General features: G+C 35.0%; 1 protein-coding gene across 25 annotated transcripts in view; it reads left to right on the plus strand.

Annotated features, from left to right (window-relative positions):
• Positions 1-19,855, plus strand: part of SOX5 (SRY-box transcription factor 5) — a 1,143,569-nt gene that overhangs the window by 877,237 nt on the left and 246,477 nt on the right. For all 25 annotated transcript variants that reach the window (XM_069581248.1, XM_069581229.1, XM_069581234.1 and 22 more), the window contains one exon: positions 11,980-12,066. In XM_069581248.1, coding sequence (XP_069437349.1) covers positions 11,980-12,066 — 87 coding nt within the window. The remainder of the gene's footprint in view (positions 1-11,979; positions 12,067-19,855) is intronic.

The raw sequence follows: 19,855 nt of genomic DNA on the forward strand, positions 1-19,855 counted from the left end.
AGAATAAGCAGGCAAAATACTGTGGTGCTGTAGAAATCCGTGTTAATTACATTCAAAGTATAGATTATATTTTCTGCCATTGACACCGTTTCCAGGATTTGTGACTTGTTGTCCTGCCATTTTTTAAAATTAATAATTAATATTATCCCATTCATTTTTCTCTCATTTACCAAATTACTTGAACATCATCCCACCTTCTTTAAACCTACCCCCCTTAGTTCTCAACCATTCCAGAGGGCTGTGCTTGTCATTTGACTGACACCACAGGCATTCCTCTCTTTCTTTACCACTTACATTATGTGTGTAATACATTATATGAAAGAATAGATATGTATTTCTAACATGTAGTAATGTGGTTCATGGTCCCTTATTAAAGATTTTTAAACAAAAATTTTCTTCACAATGCTACACTAATCATTCTTCTTCATTGCCCCCCTTTTTAATAAATAAAATGTGTATCAGTTTCTGGTAGTTCAGTATTGCATTTTACTGTAAGTTTGTTTTTCCTTTGAGATGCTATTATTTCTTTGAGTTGTAACATAGAAAACTGTTGGAATATATTTGAGTGGTTTTAGTTAATAACGTTTAAATTATCACTCAAATGACATTTTGGTGTTAGTAAATGTTTTTTTTTTTTTTTACCTTTCAAAAAAGAGTTCTATAGATTCTACTTTTTGTTCTTCACTTGAAAAAAGGTTTTCAAGTTTCTGAAGATTTAATGGAATATTTTTATACCCTGAAGAGTGTTTACTCATCATAAAATTAACTCAGGTCCGGGAAAAGTGTGGACTCCTGGGACTCAGCTAAGACATTAGAGCCAGACCTGTCAGTGGCCTGGAGTTTTACATTTTAAAGAAGCTTCCCCATGACTAAGGACTCTAGTGGATAGGGTCTACATTTGTTTTCCTCTTGTTAGTATCCAGCATACCTGGAAAAATACATGGTACCCACTATTTGTTGAAACAACCCACTCTACTATTCTTCTGTTCTTACCTTTTAGTTTACTGTTGCATTCCTAGCATGCTTTAGTTCATATCATATTCCTAATTACAGACAATATGACAAATTGATCCCACTTCTGGAAATTATTGCCTCATAGAATATTTTATAGCAGGTTCAATTAATTGATAAACATAAGACTAGAAATCTATAGCAATGCTACAATAATAACATTTGGGAAAAAATCTACTGGCACATTTATTTACTATTTATTAATATAATGATTCAAGTAAGGCATTTTTCTGTTTACATTGACTGGAGTAAATTAAACAAAAGGAGAGCAACTCAGTGACTCTGTAGCATTTTGAGTCCAAGGTTTAGCATCTGATCACTGTTAGTCTATACATCTAAACAATGCGTGGTATATTATAAGAGATGGTGAATTTCTTGAAGTTCAGAGGCCATGTCTTAGTATCACAGTGTGACAATTGTGGCTTAATGATAACTGTTAGATAAAAGAATGAATAAATAGGATGGAGGCCTCCTGCTCGAGTGTGTGTGTGTGTGTGTGTGTGTGCACACCTTCATGTATGTACAAATTGTGCAAATAAAATGTAAAAGTATCTATATATTTTTTAAAATAGTCTAATAACTCAGTATATCATGCCACTAAAAGCAAAGACAGTAGTTTTGTGCATTCATTAATTCCAGAAATTAAAAGAATATACAAACAGACTGTACTTGACTAACTTTATACCCACTGCTTTTAACATTGAGAATGGTTACATTTCTGGTAATTTAAGAAAAATGAAAGCCAAACTATGCTTTTTGCTATTTTTCCAGATTTTTTAAAAATTATTTCTGTCTTCTTTTGCTTGTTCCTTCTTAAATGAAAATGCTTTTTACACATTGATTTCTTTTTTGTTGTTGTTGTTATTCTGCATTTTGTTGGTTCACAGCAAGTCATACCTAACACACAACTTTAAGTTTCATTGCTGATTAGATTGTATCTAGGCTTGTGGACATTAAATGTCATTTTGCAAATAAAACTATTGTATTTTCTCATCTAAAATTACTCTAAAAATGACACGATCCAAAATCCATGAAAGGTTATGAGAGACCAAATATAACAAGTTGTTGAGCCAGATGGACGACTTTGGTTGTGAAGGCTATGTGCAAATTTAGATATATAATTTTAAGCAAATCAGAGGATTTTTCTCCTTAATTTTAAAATCTGATGCTATGTATTAGAACATAAAAATATAATTTGAATTATAAGTAGCTTTGCGGCTCAACTGTTCAACTACCTGCATATCGCAATCTCTGATTTATCATATGAATCATGTCAGTTTTTATTGTTCATATCTTTTCAGGCATCTGGCAAGCTGAGACTGCGATTTGTTTTCACATATGTTGTGATAGAGAAGATTCAGGATGTGTAGTGGTTTAGCATCAGGCTCTATGTGCTTTAATTCTCACTTCCAGTGGTAAAACATTCTGTCATATTTTTAAAGTATTGGAATTCTTACTCTAATGTATGTTAAGTGAATTTCTATTTATGTGCTCTTTGGATCTCCTTTATCATCTCTACCACTCACCTTCCCATTTATAAACAACAATGATAAAATTCTTCAAATATGATCATTAATTTTTGTCTTCAACATGGTCTAGATACCTAATCGAATGAATGGTTATCTGAACACACTCTAAGAGTTGGGTAATTGCTTCATCTATAATTCAAACACATATTTAGGTAATTCTTAAAATATATCAATAGGCATTTAGAATTTGCTTAGAACTATGCTTCTTTACTAAACTGTGATATAGTTAAGCAATCAAACTTTTCCTGTTTGTAAATTTGTCTCCTGAAGTTAAGACTTTTAAGTATGCCACATTCTTATATACCTTTTACTATAATTAAGTTCTTATGGCTTGTCTTTCTTCTATTTTTCTTCTTCTATCATATATATGTATATACAATTGAAATGATACTATTTCAAATAGATGGAAAAAACAGGTACATAATAGGCATAACTGAACAAGTGTTTTAATAGTTTTAGCCTGTACATTGAGGAAAGTTAAGCGGGTGGGTAATGTTTTAGTTATTTCAATATTCAGAAAAACTGATTGTACATTAAAATATCAAAACTTGAGTCAGCAGGCCAAAGATTTTTTTTTTCTCCTAACCAAGCTCTTATTAAATTTCAAGTGGAAACAAAGAAATTACAGTTGGTCTCTGAGAAAGTTGGTTATTGCTGGATGAAATAGTCTTGAAAATCTTTTATGAGGAATATTTTAACTGTTATGATTTGACTATTAATTGATGCCATCATGACCACCTTCCTCCCAATTTTCTCTCAAGTTACCTTTGCTCTCCTGTTCTGTCCCTCCTGCCTTAGTAACCCTGCTACTTCCTCCTACCTTCCACTCTCATCCCCTCTAATTGTACCTAATGGTTAGAACTTAATTCCCATTTCACCACCCACACTATGCTGATATCATAAATTATTTGGATACAGATGGACAGTATTCATTAGATGTGCACTCTACCAAAAGAGCCTGACACAGGAGTGCTGCACACTCCCATTTTTATTAAAAGTGGAAATGCTTTTCCTGTCTTGGGGGTTGGGGTGAGTTGACCATGATGGAGAACAGGGCTACAGTGCTAATAAATAAAAATAATAACCATCACTGCTGGCTGAGTGACCCTGGGAGAAGAAAACTACAAAGCTATTTGTTGTTCCCTTTCACTTGTCAACAGCACTGGCTTAAAAGCTTGAGCCATTGTTGAGGACCTAATGGAACCTTTGGAAAGTTAGAAAGACAATGGTCAAAAATATTTTTGTACGTCTGTGCTTTTTGGGGACAATTCATACATTAACCTAATGGAAGTGACAACTATTTTTGTCCTTCTTACTACTTTGTCCCTCTTACTAGTATATCTCTTTCTTTGTCATCTTTTTTTGACATGAACCAACTGAGAAACTCATTGGAATGACAGATAAATCGATGAAACTAATAGTAATGATCAAATTCATAAAATACGTAGAGCTATTGAAAAAATAAAACTAACTGTTTGATGTAGCATTTGATCTCTGGGTAGTTTTAATGATGGGTAAATTGATGCATGTGTATATATATTTCATTTGGTTATTGATGTATTTCTCTTGAGATGTTGTATGCTAAGTTGTAGTTGTAATGTTAGTCAACCTTTTTAAATGTTACTGTGAACCCAACATTGTCTTCCATGCTTTACATAAATTATTTAATTCTGTAGACAATAGTATAAGTATAGTTATTATCCTCTTTTATAGGTGAGTAAATTGAAGCACAAAATGGTTAAATTACTTGCCAAAGATCACAAAATTAGTCATAGTAAGTGATGGTGTCATGTCGTATGACTTTTTTTAAATTTTTTTTACATTTTGTAGCAAAACATAAGGGAGATTTTGTACATGAGAAGAAACTCTTTGCGGTTCCTTTTTGAAATGCTGCCCACAAAGTACTTATGTTATTTTTTGCTGGGGTCTAATATTTAAAACAAGAAAAAAGCAGAATGTTTTAGTCTATGCAAGAAATGCACTTGCCAAGTGACGGAGTAGATAAAACTAGGAGAGTTTCATAAGACTGTCTCTTAAAGGATATTTTGTGTAGGAAATATAGAGTCATCTTTTGAAGAGGAAATCCAAGTTTATTGATATATAGCAATTATATCATTGATTATGGTGTATTTAATCATGTGATGAAAAATATTTTTCTAAAATGTGGTATAAAGTTAGGCATAATTGAACAAGCGTTTTAATAGTTTTAGCCTGTACAATGAGGAAAGTTAAGCGGGTGGGTAATGTTTTAGATATTTCAATATTCAGAAAAACTGATTGTACATTAAAATATCAAAACTTGAGTCAGCAGGCCAAAGATTTTTTTTTTTCTCCTAACCAAGCTCTTATTAAATTTCAAGTGGAAACAAAGAAATATTTTGGCACTATTACAAGTTAAATATTTCTAGAGCTTAATTCACTTCAGGATGATTATATATAAAAGGAGGCTTATTGAAATCCTAGTGCTTTGGAATTTCAGATGTGTTTCTATTGTGTGTTGTGGTGTGTCATTTTTTTTTTTAATTTCCTAGAAGAACTTGACATTTCCAGTAGCAGACTAGCTGGGTACTTGGCTAATGGGACTGTTACAAGGCCTTCTGGTCTTCAGTGCACAGGTACTTTCCAGATAATGTAGAAGTTTTTATATTAGTCCATTACATTGTTTAATATTTAGCCCCAGATGTTATCTAGACATGCAGCTATTAGCATGAATTGAACTCGTCCTGGTATGTGATATCCAGATTCAGCACAATCTTCCCCCCAAAAATAATCTTATCAGTAATGAAATAGCTAAATAGCAAGATAGTAAATTATAAATAACTTTTTAAAGAAAAATATAGTTAACCAAATGTACTAACTGATCTTTTCTTTAGTTTAATGGAGGACATCGAGTGAAAACTTCTGAGGGGAGAGTACTGAATTAACAGTATCTGAGAAACCTATATGCAGGTCAGGAAGCAACAGTTAGAACTGGACATGGAACAACAAACTGGTTCCAAATAGGAAAAGGAGTACATCAAGGCTGTATATTGTCACCCTGCTTATTTAACTTATATGCAGAATACATCATGAGAAATACTGGGCTGGAAGAAGCACAAGCTGGAATCAAGATTGCTGGGAGAAATATCAATAACCTCAGATATGCAGATGACACCACCCTTATGGCAGAAAGTGAAGAGGAACTAAAAAGCCTCTTGATGAAAGTAAAAGAGGAAAGTGAAAAAGTTGGCTTAAAGCTCAACATTCAGAAAACTAAGATCATGGCATCTGGTCCCATCACTTCATGGGAAATAGATGGGGAAACAGTAGAAACAGTGTCAGACTTTATTTTGGGGGGCTCCAAAATCACTGCAGATGGTGACTGCAGCCATGAAATTGAAAGATGCTTACTCCTTGGAAGAAAAGTAATGACCAATCTAGATAGCATATTCAAAAGCAGAGACATTACTTTGCCAACAAAGGTCCGTCTAGTCAAGGCTATGGTTTTTCCAGTGGTCATATATGCTTTTGAGAGTTGGACTGTTAAGAAGGCTGAGCACCGAAGAATTGATGCTTTTGAATTGTGGTGTTGGAGAAGACTCTTGAGAGTCCCTTGGACTGAGAGGAGGTCCAACCAGTCCATCCTAAAGGAGACCAGTCCTGGGTGTTCACTGGAAGGAGTGATGCTAAAGCTGAAACTCCCAATACTTTGGACACCTCATGCGAAGAGTTGACTCATTGGAAAAGACCCTGATGCTGGGAGGGATTGGGGGCAGGAGGAGAAGGGGACGACCGAGGATGAGATGGCTGGATGGCATCACCAACTTGATGGGCATGAGTTGAGTTGACTCTGGGAGTTGGTGATGGACAGGGAGGCCTGGCATGCTGCAATTTATGGGATCTCAGAGAGTCAGACACAACTGAGCGACTGAACTGACTGACTGAATACTAACAGAGGTTCACCACCCAGACCACCTATCATATAATTATTGTCTAAAACTAGATGAGGTGAATAAAACTGGACTAATATTTCATTGTGAAAATTTTCAGTCTCATTAAAAACATGTTGTGATGTTTGGTATATGTAAAAGAACACCAAACTATGAGTTGGACTTCAATTTCTGCCTTAATTATTAATTAGATTTATGATCTTAGGCAACATTTAACCTTTATTTATATTTTCAGTCTATAAAATGAAGTGTTTGGCCTAGACTAGTTATTACCCAACTTGAGCAAAACAGTCATCTCCCAATACTAGTTTCCTTGGTCAAATATGTAAATAATATTACATAATCCATGGGCTTCCCTGGTGGCTCCTGCCAATGCAGGAGACATGGGTTCAATCCTTGGTCAGGATGATCCCCTGGAAAAGGAAATGGCAGCCCACTCCAGTGTTCTTACCTGGGACATCCCATGGACAGAGGAGCCTGGCAGGCTATAGTCCATGGGGTCACAAAGAGTTGGACATGATGTAGCGACTAAACACAACAGCAAATGTAGCCCATAACTCACTTAAAGATCCACAGTCTATTAGCACATAAAATGATCTACATCTTATAGAGAGAAATGTAAATTTGCTTTATATTAATTAGGTTTACATGACAATGGAATGCTTATTTGTTTTAGTTTCACTTGTAGCCAAGCAATTTATGTTCCATTTATGTCTAATATATATTTTAGTAAATTACGTTTGTGGAATGTTTATCTAAACGTTATCTAAAGATCCTTCCAGGTTTAAAATGTGAATCCATGACATGAAAATCTACATATGCTTTTAATTCTTGACTTTGAAGGAGATATTAGTATATTTTTGACTTTCAGCCCTGTTGTTGTTCCTTCCAAAAGATAGCTTTCATCCTTAAATGTTCACCTATCACATGTCAGAAATAACACAGCTTAGTTTAAGCCACAAAATGAAAGTATAAACAGTGGTAGATTTGGTATGACCTAACTCCTGGGACTTTTTGAAAAATCACATATTATCCATACATATTTTTTGCTTGTTTGATTTTTCAATGAGTTCTGCCACTGCAGCTCAAGGGAGATTAAGGGAAAAAAACCTACATAAACACAAAGCAAAAACCTGAGCTTGTGTGTAAAGCTACTGCACTGGAGCGAATGTGGTTTAATTCTTGGCACTGGGAGCTTGTTGGAGAATTACAATATGTTGGCATGAGTCTCTGGGTCTCATTGTTCCAGATGAGGGAGTCAGTCTTAAGAGTGTTTGGCACTGAAGGGAAAAAGGAGTGAGAGTTATAGGGAATGAACAGGCCTAAAGAGGCAGGATGCTGTTGTAACAATGGCTGGCACGGTTAGGGGGGCCATTCACTGCTGGGGATTGCCATAGGCATTGATGTGAAGAAGCATATGTGAGCAAAAGAGGCATCGGTGAGAAGGGAAAGGCAAGCAAACTTACCAAATCATAACATTCTGTCCTGATGGTAGAAAAAGACAAAAGTAACCCAGTTATAGTCATCTTACTAACAATAGGTTGACTGATAAGGAGACCTTTCAGTTCTCTCTAATTCATCTTTTAGCTTCTTTCTTAATATTTATTTTATTTTTTCTTTAAAATATATATACATTTTTATGCTTCACCTAAAAAAGGGGGATTCTTGAATTAAGAGGCCATGGTTTTGTATTCCATCTGTTCTACTTTCTGGCTAGGTGATGCTGGGTCTTGGTTTTCTTTCTGAGCCTTGGTTTTCTCATCTGCAAAATGGACATAATAATAATATACACCATGGACAAATTATTGTATCTGACAGCATTCTGTAAGCTGAAATGTCATGCAAATAACAATAACTAATATTATCCATCATGCTTATTGTAATAAAGAGAAACCTAGCTTTAATTTTGATGGTAATCATGATACTCTGATGCCTGGGAGAAGTACAACTCAGGAGACTCTTTAAAGCATTTAAAATAAAATTATGATACATCTTAATATGAAAGTAATGGCTAATACAGAATTTAAACATTTGGAAATAACTATATGTCCAGAAACATGTCATACTCAATTGTATAAAATACAATCCTAAGTATGTATATTTTTTTAAGTTGCATTTTAGAAAATGTTTAGAAAATTGAATATTTAATAGATAACTACTCTCTCTTTGACTCCATAAGCACTGAAGCAGCCGTTAAAAAGTTGTGTCAGATTTCACTTTAATCATTTTCACATATTAATGAATACGTGTATTATAAATATTGATATTTTGCCATTTGGTCTTTCACAGTACTAATCATTTATATTCTATGGGATCTTTACTGTTTTCAGAGAAATTCAGTCACTGGTACATGTCCATTTATTGTGATCATTATTGTGAGATCATTTCTTAACATTTCTTCATGAACTACTCGTGGAAATAAATTGGAACAGTAGCAGTTGTAGAATACCAAACATGGATTTGCTTAAAGCTGTTTGTTTTAGATTCATTCAAATAGAGGGGTGAAATGGGTGAAGAGATATGCTTTAGTTCCTCCCGGAGCTAAACAGTGTCAGAGTCCTGATGAGAACCCAGATTGCTTCACATATAGCCCAATAGTCCTTCCACTATGTGAATACATTTTCATTTCAATGCATGTATCTGCTCTTTGGTCATAAGTGAAAGTTAAATCATTATAGGTTCTCTTTAAGTCATCCAGAATTCCAAAGTTCAAAGTCATACAGTGGTGTTACATCTTGAACATAATGAAAGCTCTAAGGAATCTTGGCATTTTATCTCTTCGTGCTGCCCATAGGAATATATTACCCTGGGATATTCAATTTATCCTTTCAAATGTTTACTTCATCCATCCGCTGAAGTTAATAACAAGAGTTTGTCTATCTATGACTGTTTTGCAGGTAAAATGCAGTGATATGTATGTATTGGAAAGAGCAAAGGCTTTGGGGTCCAATAAGTTGAAATTAGCTCTATATTGATCAAGTCACGATCTTTCTCAAAGCATTTGTTTCTTAATGGTGAAACAGATGTACCAGTATATAATTCAGGAGATTATTATGAGAAGCTTGAGATACCTATTGTAAAGGACATGATGCACTATTTAGCACTTAACCTCAAAATAGTTACTATCATTATCATTTCGTTGACAACAAGAGACTTAGGAATCTGTAGAAAAAACAAAACAAAACAAAACCTTAGGCTAAGACTCGGCTCTGCCCACTAAACATTATGAAACCTCAAACAAGTACTTTAAAAAAAAAAAACCTGGAAGATAGATATAATAACATAATCTGAATCTTCAGGTGTTTGCTTTGATTAAATGAAGACAATGCTGGTAAAACCATCTAGCATAGTTCCTGCACACAGGATGTTCAATACATGTTTATTGAATCTGCGTTTTAAAAAATATACCTCATCCAAATTCCAAGTATTATTGTCTTTATTCATCCAAAGGCACAACAACCCTGAGTTAGATATATTTCTGATTTTACATCTTTCAAATTACTTGGTCTTAAAGAAGTTATTCATTTTTCTGTAGTGTACATTAAAAATCAGGTACTTGGAAAAAAAAGTGGCTTTGTATGCTAGCCTTCTATCTTCATGCAAGTTAATAAAGAGGCCAGGAATGTTCTGCAGGTTTCAGAAATCTGGCGGCTGTTTCTTTAACTCTGCAACTTAGACAGAAGACTTCTGTTTCTTTATGAGCACACTACAGTGAATATTTTGTCTAGCTGCAGGGGAAAAGCTTTGTCATGGACTTTGCAGACAATAGCCTTAAAAGTAAAATGGTCTGCTTTTGGTGCTGGAGGTTCAGGGGCCTATTGTTAGTACACAATGAATTTCTATTGCTGCATTCCTGCTTTGCAAAGGTTTGTTAGCTTTTAGTGACTGACAGTACTCTATTGCAAATACCATATTGGCTGTGCCCTGTTTACATGCTACTCAAGAATTTTTGTAGGGTGCTGGTAAAAAGAAAACAGTGGTGTTTGTTTGACCTACTCTGATAAGGTTTAAAAAATGATTTCACTCACAAAGTGTTTACTAGGAATGTAGAAACATTGAAAATCCCATGTAGAAGTGTTTTAAAGTTACTTTTAAAGCCTTAGTGAACAGAAATATTGATTACAGTAAGAAGAGATATAATGCATTTTATTACTCAGAATTGCATTATCATCTTCAAAACAACATGGTAAACAAATAGGAATATTTTAAGGAAAAGTAAAATCTTTAGCATCACAGTTTTTCCAAGGAAAATTACACCTCACCTCATTCAAAACTCTACACAGGCTTCTTGACTCTGATAGCAGTTGTCTTTAAGATGAGGGCCTGAGAATAGTAGAAAGCATTAACCAAGGAGACGCTTTACAAATGCATTTTATTGTGGGGAAAATTAACCCGTTTCTAATAATCTTATGGTCTCTAGGCCAGACGGTTCCTTTGATAAGTTAACATGTACTCCCTTTATGCTCTTAGTAGGGGGTAAACAAATGTCTGAACAAACACAAATACACATAAACACCAATGTGGAGAATGGCAGTGTGTGTCTTCGATCTAGATAATAAGTGTGGGTATTGTTATTTAGATGGAGCATACTGGGACACTTATCTTTTAGTACACACCATTTTCTAACTGAATGCAGTGCTAATCGCGGGATTGAAAGCCATTGTAATTGTGTACCCATCTAAATGCTGACAAGAATATACAATTACATTATTTGGAACTGAGTGTAATGTTTGGGTGTTTTATTAGCATTTATGTTTACTTATACATTAAAATTCAACACAAAAGGAGATCAAAACCATGTGACATAAAGAATCAAGGATCAAACTACCGCATAACTCTGCTCTCTAAAACCTCTGTGTCCTGTCTTAACACAGGGCATTTTTAAAGAGTATGATACAAATCTGAAATAAGCAAGTAAGTTTCCATTACGGGCATTACTCCCATCTCTAGATTTTGCAGTGTTTGTAAAGCTTCTTTTATACCAACTTATTTTTATATGTTCGTGATACTGGCAAATCTTTCCACAGTGTGCTTACCACCACGATGTTAAACACATATTATAAAGTGGTTGTAATTGTAAACACACAGAGGGATATAATTACATGTAGCAGATTTAAGAGCTAATTCTTTGCCTTTTTTTTTACTCTGCATTTTATCAACATAATTATTTTTTGACTGCAGACTAACACCCTGAAATTGACAAGCATCCATTATAGCAGGAATTTGCTCACCAAATTGAAAAACAATGAATTGCAGGTTTATATGTACCCATTGTCATAAAGAATTAGTTAGGCTTTGTTCCGCAAGAGGAAAAAGCTAATGATTTTGAAACAGCAGGTGACAAAACACATTCTTTTTTTTCCTCCCCTGTTATCAGTGTGTTGATGAAGTCATTATGGACTGGGGGCGGGGTAGGGGTGGCCTTATTTTTAGCAGATAGACTTTTAATGAACTACATTAGAAAGATAGTCATGTTGATTTGCCTACCTTTCTTTTTTTCCTTCACTCAGAAACCCCCAGTATTGAAAAGCTACTCTCAAAAGACTGGAAAGACAAGCTTCTTGCAATGGGATCAGGGAACTTTGGTGAAATAAAAGGTAATATATTTGCAATTATTTTGATCCAAAGTATACCAAAATGAGTCTGATATTTAGAAATATGAATGGTGGCAAACTACTTTTGCCCCCATGCATTCTATTTTTGCTGTTTCTTCTCTCTCATTTGAAAGAGGATTATACGAGAGTTCTTACTTTCTCTCTGTGCCTTATAATAGTATGTTGTCTTAACAGAATGACCTATATTTTTAACAGTCTTTGGTTTTCATCATTTTTAAAAATTTTAAATGATATACCTTATAAGTACAAAAGTATCTACAGCAGGGTTAAAACTGAATATTACAAGAAAATACTTTTACACAGTCTACATATTAAAATTATGAATGTACATAATCTACATTTAAAACCAGGAATGATGCAGGATGAAGATTTAGTTCTTCATATGAAAATAAAGTCAAATGGTCATTTCAATTAATTTAAAAGTGTGTTTTCTGCTAGCATAGTAGGCCACCCATGGTTTTCTAGTGTTGCCAATAGGACACTTTTGATTCTAAGTTCTAAAGGATTAATTTTAAAGAAGAATATACTTACCAATATCAATAGATTTTGTTACGTATTTCTTTGTACATTTTTGATAGAAACTGAATATATATTTAAAATATCACCAGATTTGTATTAATATACATGTAGAAATATGTGTATAAATAACTTTTTTGCATATGTCTGTTCATGCACGTGTTCTCCCAGTGAGAGGCAATCGTCTCTCAACATTCTGCTACTTCAGAGCATCCTAGAGAAAGACAAACCATAAATCAGTCTGCTCAAAAGTTTGACTTAGGTGATATCAGCCATCTAGGATTGGAAAACTTCCAGAAAGTGTTTGAGTATTTCACTTTTCATCCAACTATTTGTAGTTTGGCTATGGTTAGTTGTGAATGGGTGGTAAGAGAATAAATTCCTGCTAATCCACAAATTAAGTAACCATAATCTATAATGAAATGAGATTCAAGCAAATAGTAATTAATATCCTTTACAGAGCTTGAAGACAGAGGTTAAAGAGAACAGTGAAGTTTCTTCTTTTTCTGAAGCAGCAGGTCCTTTATTTGTGGGATTTTAACCCTTTTGCACCTGTGATATAGGACATATTCTCCAAGGTTCTTTATTCTGCTATGACCTGGGTAATAACTAAGCTGAGCCAAGAAGACTGCCTGTTCTCAGGCTTGTGATCTCATTCCATTGGAGGACAAGCATGTTTCCCTACCTCGTTTTCCTCACAAGTCTGACTTGAAAGCAGCCAGCAGCAGTGATGATAAGCTTAGAGGAAAGAAGCTCAGCTGTCCTTTCAGGCTTGCCTATGGGGTTAGTTCAGGAAGCTGCAGTACAGTCACAAAAGAAGTTTCTGTCTTTAATTTTGAGTTTTTTAAGCTGAACATTCAGAGCACAAGTTTGGTTATTGTCCTGTGTTTCTGTTCAAAAGGCAGTTTTCTGATGCATTTTAAAAGCACCTGTAGATCTTTCTTCTGCTGGGGGGCATGGTTGTTAGCTGCTTGGATCAGGTTTGGCAGAAAACTCGGGGCGAAAGCACTATGTTACTTTTCCCACTGACTGCCCATGACAGTTGCAATTACTGTCCATTGTTCATAGCTGGCGCAGAAGTGGAGAGGGTACAATAGTATGTTGCCTTCTGGGGGTAAGGGAATTTGACTTAATGGTTTTAGGGGGTCAGACACTATGATTACGTGCTGCCCAGGAATGTGGTTTTCATGCCACCTGAGAAGAAGTTAGTCGAGAACAATGGCCTAGCTGTTTGGCAGCTATTTTTTATGAGGCAAATAAAGGTGTAAGTCTCATGTATGTGTAGACTGTTTTCTGTCAGGGTAGGGAATGATAGGCATGACCTTTGTATAATCTGAAAATATGAACTTACCCAATTATTAGATAATTTATTAGGGATAATTTAGAGTAAGGTAGTTGACTAGAACCTTTGCTTATATTACGAAATTTACAGCCTTTACAGTATTTACTGAGTCTTCTTGTGAATTGAAACTACACTTCTCTACTTACACTGGTCCGTTTTCACTTGACTGTTTAAAATGAATTCCAGGAAGCATGTGAGTAAGTAAATGAATGTGCCTGTACATATGTGTGTGTGTCCATGCTTGAGCATGTAAGACCGTAGCCAAGTGAGGGCAGAGCACACTTCCTAAGTGCTGCCTTTAGGTTGCTGTGAGTGAATTGCTTTCAGGGCATTTGGACAAAGACTAAACTTACAGCTTGTGTGCGTATGTTTTAGTCGCTAAGTCATGTCCGACTCCTATAATCCCGTGGACTGTGCCTGCCAGGCTCCTCTGTCCATGGGATTCTGCAGGCAAGAATACTGGAGTGGGTTGCCGTTTCCTTCTCAAAACTTACAGCTTGGTGAAGTTCAAAGAAGCATTTCCTACTATTACTTACTTAAAAAAGAAAAAATCATAAACTTTTAAAATAGAAGAAATAAACAGTATCTGGTTTGGATAGCTTAGCTATCAATAAAGAGTTACCATACCCACTTAACTTCAATCTCATTTCTCAAGAAACAATGTGAGTTAGGAAAGATCATCGACTTCTAAAAGCATAAAATATTTTTCATGTTGGATTATCTTGCCGGTTAGAATTTTGACCATCTTATGGTCTGGTACTTTGGAAATGTAAAGTAATTAGGCTTTAAAGTTACATTAGAAAACAATGCTCTGAAAAACATTCAAAAAGGACAATGGATTCCATTTTCCAGGACAAAAGAGTTTGACTAAAAAGCTCTACTTGTAGCAGACAGTCAATATATGTTATAAACATATTACCTGCCTAAAGAAATTATTTTTTCTTCTCTAATCAGTCATATAGTGTAACAAGCCAGTTTGCAGAGGTTTTGGCCTTATCTATAGTAGAAGCACTGAAGTAATGGTTGTGTGAAGAAATATATTTTATAGCCTCATAGTTACTGAAAAGGGGAAAAAAACAGTGCCTGCACTCCAGTTGGCAGCCAGTAGCGTCACACATTGTTTCAGCTAGCATGAAATTCCATTACACTGAAGGTCATTGCTTTGGCACTTCACCTGAGGACAGTATCTGGGGATCCATGGCAGCTTTGGCTAATCTAAACAGATCATTTGTTTTGCAACAAAGTCATTGCAAAATGTGTGTTTTACTGAGTTCAGTTTATTTGTAGAATTATAACAGAAATATCTGCATGCAAAAATTCTCTTAAATATTTCTGTTTTGGTCAGGTTCTGAAAGCAGGGCATTGTTCAAGAGGTGTTCTGGCTAGACCACTCAGAAAAGTCTAAATCAGTCTCTTTACCTGCCTTGTTTGAAGAATTCTTTACTCTTGCGTTCTTTCCCATTGATATCCCTGTAGACGCTTCTCACCCTGCTCAGGATACATTAATTTAGGTCAACCAAGTGTTGTATATGATACTCAGGAAAATGCCAGCTGCAGTTGGTATAATGAAAAAATGGCTCTTTTGGAAAGCTATACTTTTTTTTTCTTTCTTTCTAAAAGATGGGACATAAAAGCAAACACACCAAACAGCTCTAGGATGAGTTCAAGGAAATAATCTATTTAGCAATACTATGGTCTATCAGAACTCATGAATTACAGACATGCTTTCATAGTTTCAACATGTCGATTAAAGTAGACCCTCTCTTAGGTGACATAAAATTTTGAGAATTAAGAGATATGTAGATTTAGTATATGACTTGTAAGAGATAGTTCTCTTTAAATAGCATTAGCGAATTTGAAAATAAGCAGGCTTGAACCAGAATCAGGTCTTAGGTAATCTAGTAAAAGGTATCCCTGGGTTTTTGTAAATTTAAAACAAGGAAACTAAAAATCTGAGCATTTAGATACGTTAGGATTTGTACAACTTTCAAGTTGTTTTAAACTCACTCTTAAAAATCCAGTAACTATTTAAGAAACACACGTTTTGCTAATTACCTTGTGACTATTTCATTTGTGCATAAAATATATACATATATATATTTATATATGTCTTCACATTTTTTCAGAGGGGTTGGAAATGCTGATTATTTTCTGAGGGAACTTTTGGATCTAGAATTTGTTTAACATAAGAGACAGCCATAAGGAAGGTACATAACATATAGTCATTTACTTCTAAATAAAGTAAATGTTTAATGTTTTTAATCTACTAAGCTTGTTTTATAGTTCCTTGTAGTTGGTTATGAGTAATGTTTTCAGTTTTTGTAAAAACTATTTCATAAGAACTGAAGAAAGACTACTGGTGTACAGAATATAAATTTTTAAAATAAGTCTGGCAGTGTATATAAAAGCAGGAAGTGACTTTATGTTTTCTGCAAATCAATTACTTACTCTGTCTTAGAAAGCCAGAGTCCTTATGCCAGTGTATAAGCACAGCAAATGATAGAACGGGAACAGTCAGCCACTGGCTCTCCTGGATCTGTAAATTGATAATCCAGTTCACCAGCTAAGTTTTACACACCTTTTACTGAAGGGACTTTAAAAAGCATGTTTTAAGCAGATACTGTTACATAGTTAATCTGGGTTTTATTATTGAAAATAAAAATATGCTCTCCTCCACAGTTTCTCATTTAAAAATACATTCATTCATTTAACAAGTATTCATTTGTGCGAAGGGTGTGAAGATTCTAAAATTAAAATAATTATAAAAACATTATTTATTTATTTTTCTTGTAGATGGGGACTCCAAAGCTTATGCCGTCCAGATCACTGGATAACAGAATTAACCTAAAACCTTTTTTTTTTTGAAGTGAACAATTCTCTAACAACTTTACTTTGACTTTTCACTTTCATGCATTGGAGAAGGAAATGGCAACCCACTCCAGTATTCTTGCCTAGAGAATCCCAGGGATGGGGAAGCCTGGTGGGCTGCTGTCTGTGGGGTCGCACAGAGTCGGACATGACTGAAGTGACTTAGCAGCAGCAGTGTTCTCTACCTAGAGAAGCATGGTGCAGTCAAAAAGATGCGGTGTCTTGTTGCCCAGATTCTTTCAAGGACTTATGGAAATCAGGCTACTCTTTTAGTTTGTTTCCTCATCCACTCATTTAAAAACAGTTGTATTGATTACATGCCCATTTATGTACAGGCACTTGATTAACATCTTCCTTACAGAATTATTGTAACAAAGTCATTTATTCCCATTTTAGGTAGGAAGAAACTGAATCTCAAAGAAAGAGATTAATTATCCAAAACCATATGTTTAGTTATGAGAGAATCAAGAGCTAACTTTAATTCTGTCTTCAAAGTCTGTGCTGTTTACACGATGCTTGGTAGTCAGTCTCCAGTAAAGTTGGAATGGGTGATCTCTAAAATCCTCTAAAACTTGAAAGCATATTCAGACCCACGACAGCTAAACGAAGAGTCCCTCTAAGATACACCCATCTTTAGCCTACTCACATGGTGAACTGCCCTTGTACTATTACCTACCTTACTAGTAGCCTGCAGTTTGGAACCCAGTACGTATTTCATGAGTGAATGACCAAACCATGCCATGTTTTGCGATAGTTATTATTGACTGTATTCCAGTCTCTACATGCAGCAAATGTAATGCCATATTTTTTAAACTGTTGTTTTTACATTTTAAGTACAATATCCAAGTAAGTGGATGGAATAATTTTGGGAGGAGTTTACAAAATTACAATCTCCATTAAAAAGTGAAAGTGAAGTCGCTCAGTCATGTCCAACTCTTTGCGACCCCGTGGACTGTAGCCCACCAGGCTCCTCCATCCATGGGATTCTCCAGGCAAGAATACTGGAGTGGGATGCCATTTGTTCTCCAGGGGATCTTCCCGACCCAGGGATCGAACCCAGGTCTCCCGCATTGCAGGCAGATGCTTTAACCTCTGAGCCACCAGGGAAGCAGACTTGTGTAATAAGAGATTGTATAGAACTGTACTTTTTTTTAATAAAAAGGAACAGTGGCACTTGTTTTCACTGCACAATGATAGTACATACATCTTCTTCAAAAAATCCCAGGAACAAAATATCCAGTCATGGGGTAACAATGGTAAAGACCATAGCTACTTTTCAAGTGTTCCATTTCACTCTAATTATAGTCTCTCCTAAAACTGATAGCTTTCTATATTATGTATATATTTTAAAATCTAAGCCAAAGTCCACCATTTAAGATATTGAAACAAAGGGAATTCCCTGGTAGTTAGGACTTTGTACTTTCACTGCTGAGGATTGGGGTTCAATCCCTGATGTTAGTTAAAACTGCAAGCCACCCAGTGCAGCCAAAAAATAAAGGTATTGAAGCAAAAAGGAACTATTTTTTCAAAGTAAGTTGCAGAAACCCAAAAGTAACTATATTTATCATATTAGCAATGTACACTAGAATATCAATGTAAACTGTCATGTAGAAAATGATAATACCCCTGAAATAATTTTAGTTGATTCCAATTTCTAAGAATATCTATATTGCAGTAAAGGGTATATAATTAAATTTTATCAAAGTTTGATTGCATTCATTGTCAGTGAAAAAGACTATTCACAGATGTGTGTAGGTTGGATAACTTAAATATTCCTTTGATGAATCAGAATAATGCCATTCATACCTTGTGATGTTGGGGTCTAACTTTTTACTCTTGTTGGATAAGACTGCCACTGAAAAAAGCTTTAGTAATACATTTAGAATGCCTTAAGTTAGTTTCTATTCATTATATTTTTAGTTCATTCAACAAATACTGCTGTCTGTCTTGCCATGTGCTATGTTCTGGAGATGTAGTGATAGCAAATGGAGTAGACAGATTTCTGCCCTTCTGGAGCTTACAGTCTAGTAGAGACTCTTTCACTAGGCAGAATTTTTAAGGGCAACATAATGAATGACTTTTAGCTCCTTCAAGTGGAATACCAATTGAAAGCAGCAACATTTCCATAAAAAAAATTAAATTGAGTAGAGTCCTATCCAAATTATAACAGTGATAATGTAAGGAACACCAGCAATAAAAGAACAAAACATCCTGGCAAAGATTGACTGTTGCTTTGAAACAAAGAACTAAATTTGTGGCAATGTTTTCAAGGGAAGAAACATGATCTCTAATTTACTTTTAGTGTTGAAATTCTAGGCCTTTTCCTTTCCTGAGTGACTCTTCCTTCCTTTTATTTTTCCTTTATTTGGATCAAAACTTCCAAAAATTTACTGTGATTTTGATTGTTCAACTTCGAGCCAAATATCTATTCTATTTTGGTAGAACAATATTTAGGAACTATCAGCTTCCAAAGATTTTTTTTTTCTCATTATATCAAATATATTTGAAACCATCCTTAATTTAAATCATTCCAATAAAGGTTTTTATCTATTTGCATAGAATTTTACATTATCAGTCAATTAAGGACTTTGTTCTTAAATTTATTTATTTAATTCATATAATAAAAAGTGATAGGGTGTCTTGGCTTCCCTGTTGGCTCAGATAATAAAGAATCTGCCTGAAATGCAGGAGACTTGGGTTCTATCCCTAGGTTAGGAAGATTCCCCTGGAGAAAAGAATGGCAACCCACTCTGGTATTCTTGCCTGGAGAATTCTGTGAACAGAGGATTCTGTTTGGGGTCACAGAGAGTCGAACATGACCAAGTGACAAACACACACACACACACACACACACACACCAGGGTGTCTACCATGTGTGAGGCACTACTTGGGGAATATAGTGTTGAACAAAACAAGCTAGTATTCTGCTATCATGGAGCGTATTCTCTACTGGGAGATTCAATAAATAAATATCAGTAACATCACAGCATATGGTGTTGACTACTAAGTACAAAATAAAGGTGGAGTCACGTGATAGAAGAGGAG

This window comes from Ovis canadensis, chromosome 3, assembly GCF_042477335.2.
Source record: "Ovis canadensis isolate MfBH-ARS-UI-01 breed Bighorn chromosome 3, ARS-UI_OviCan_v2, whole genome shotgun sequence".
Lineage (NCBI taxonomy): Eukaryota > Metazoa > Chordata > Mammalia > Artiodactyla > Bovidae > Ovis > Ovis canadensis.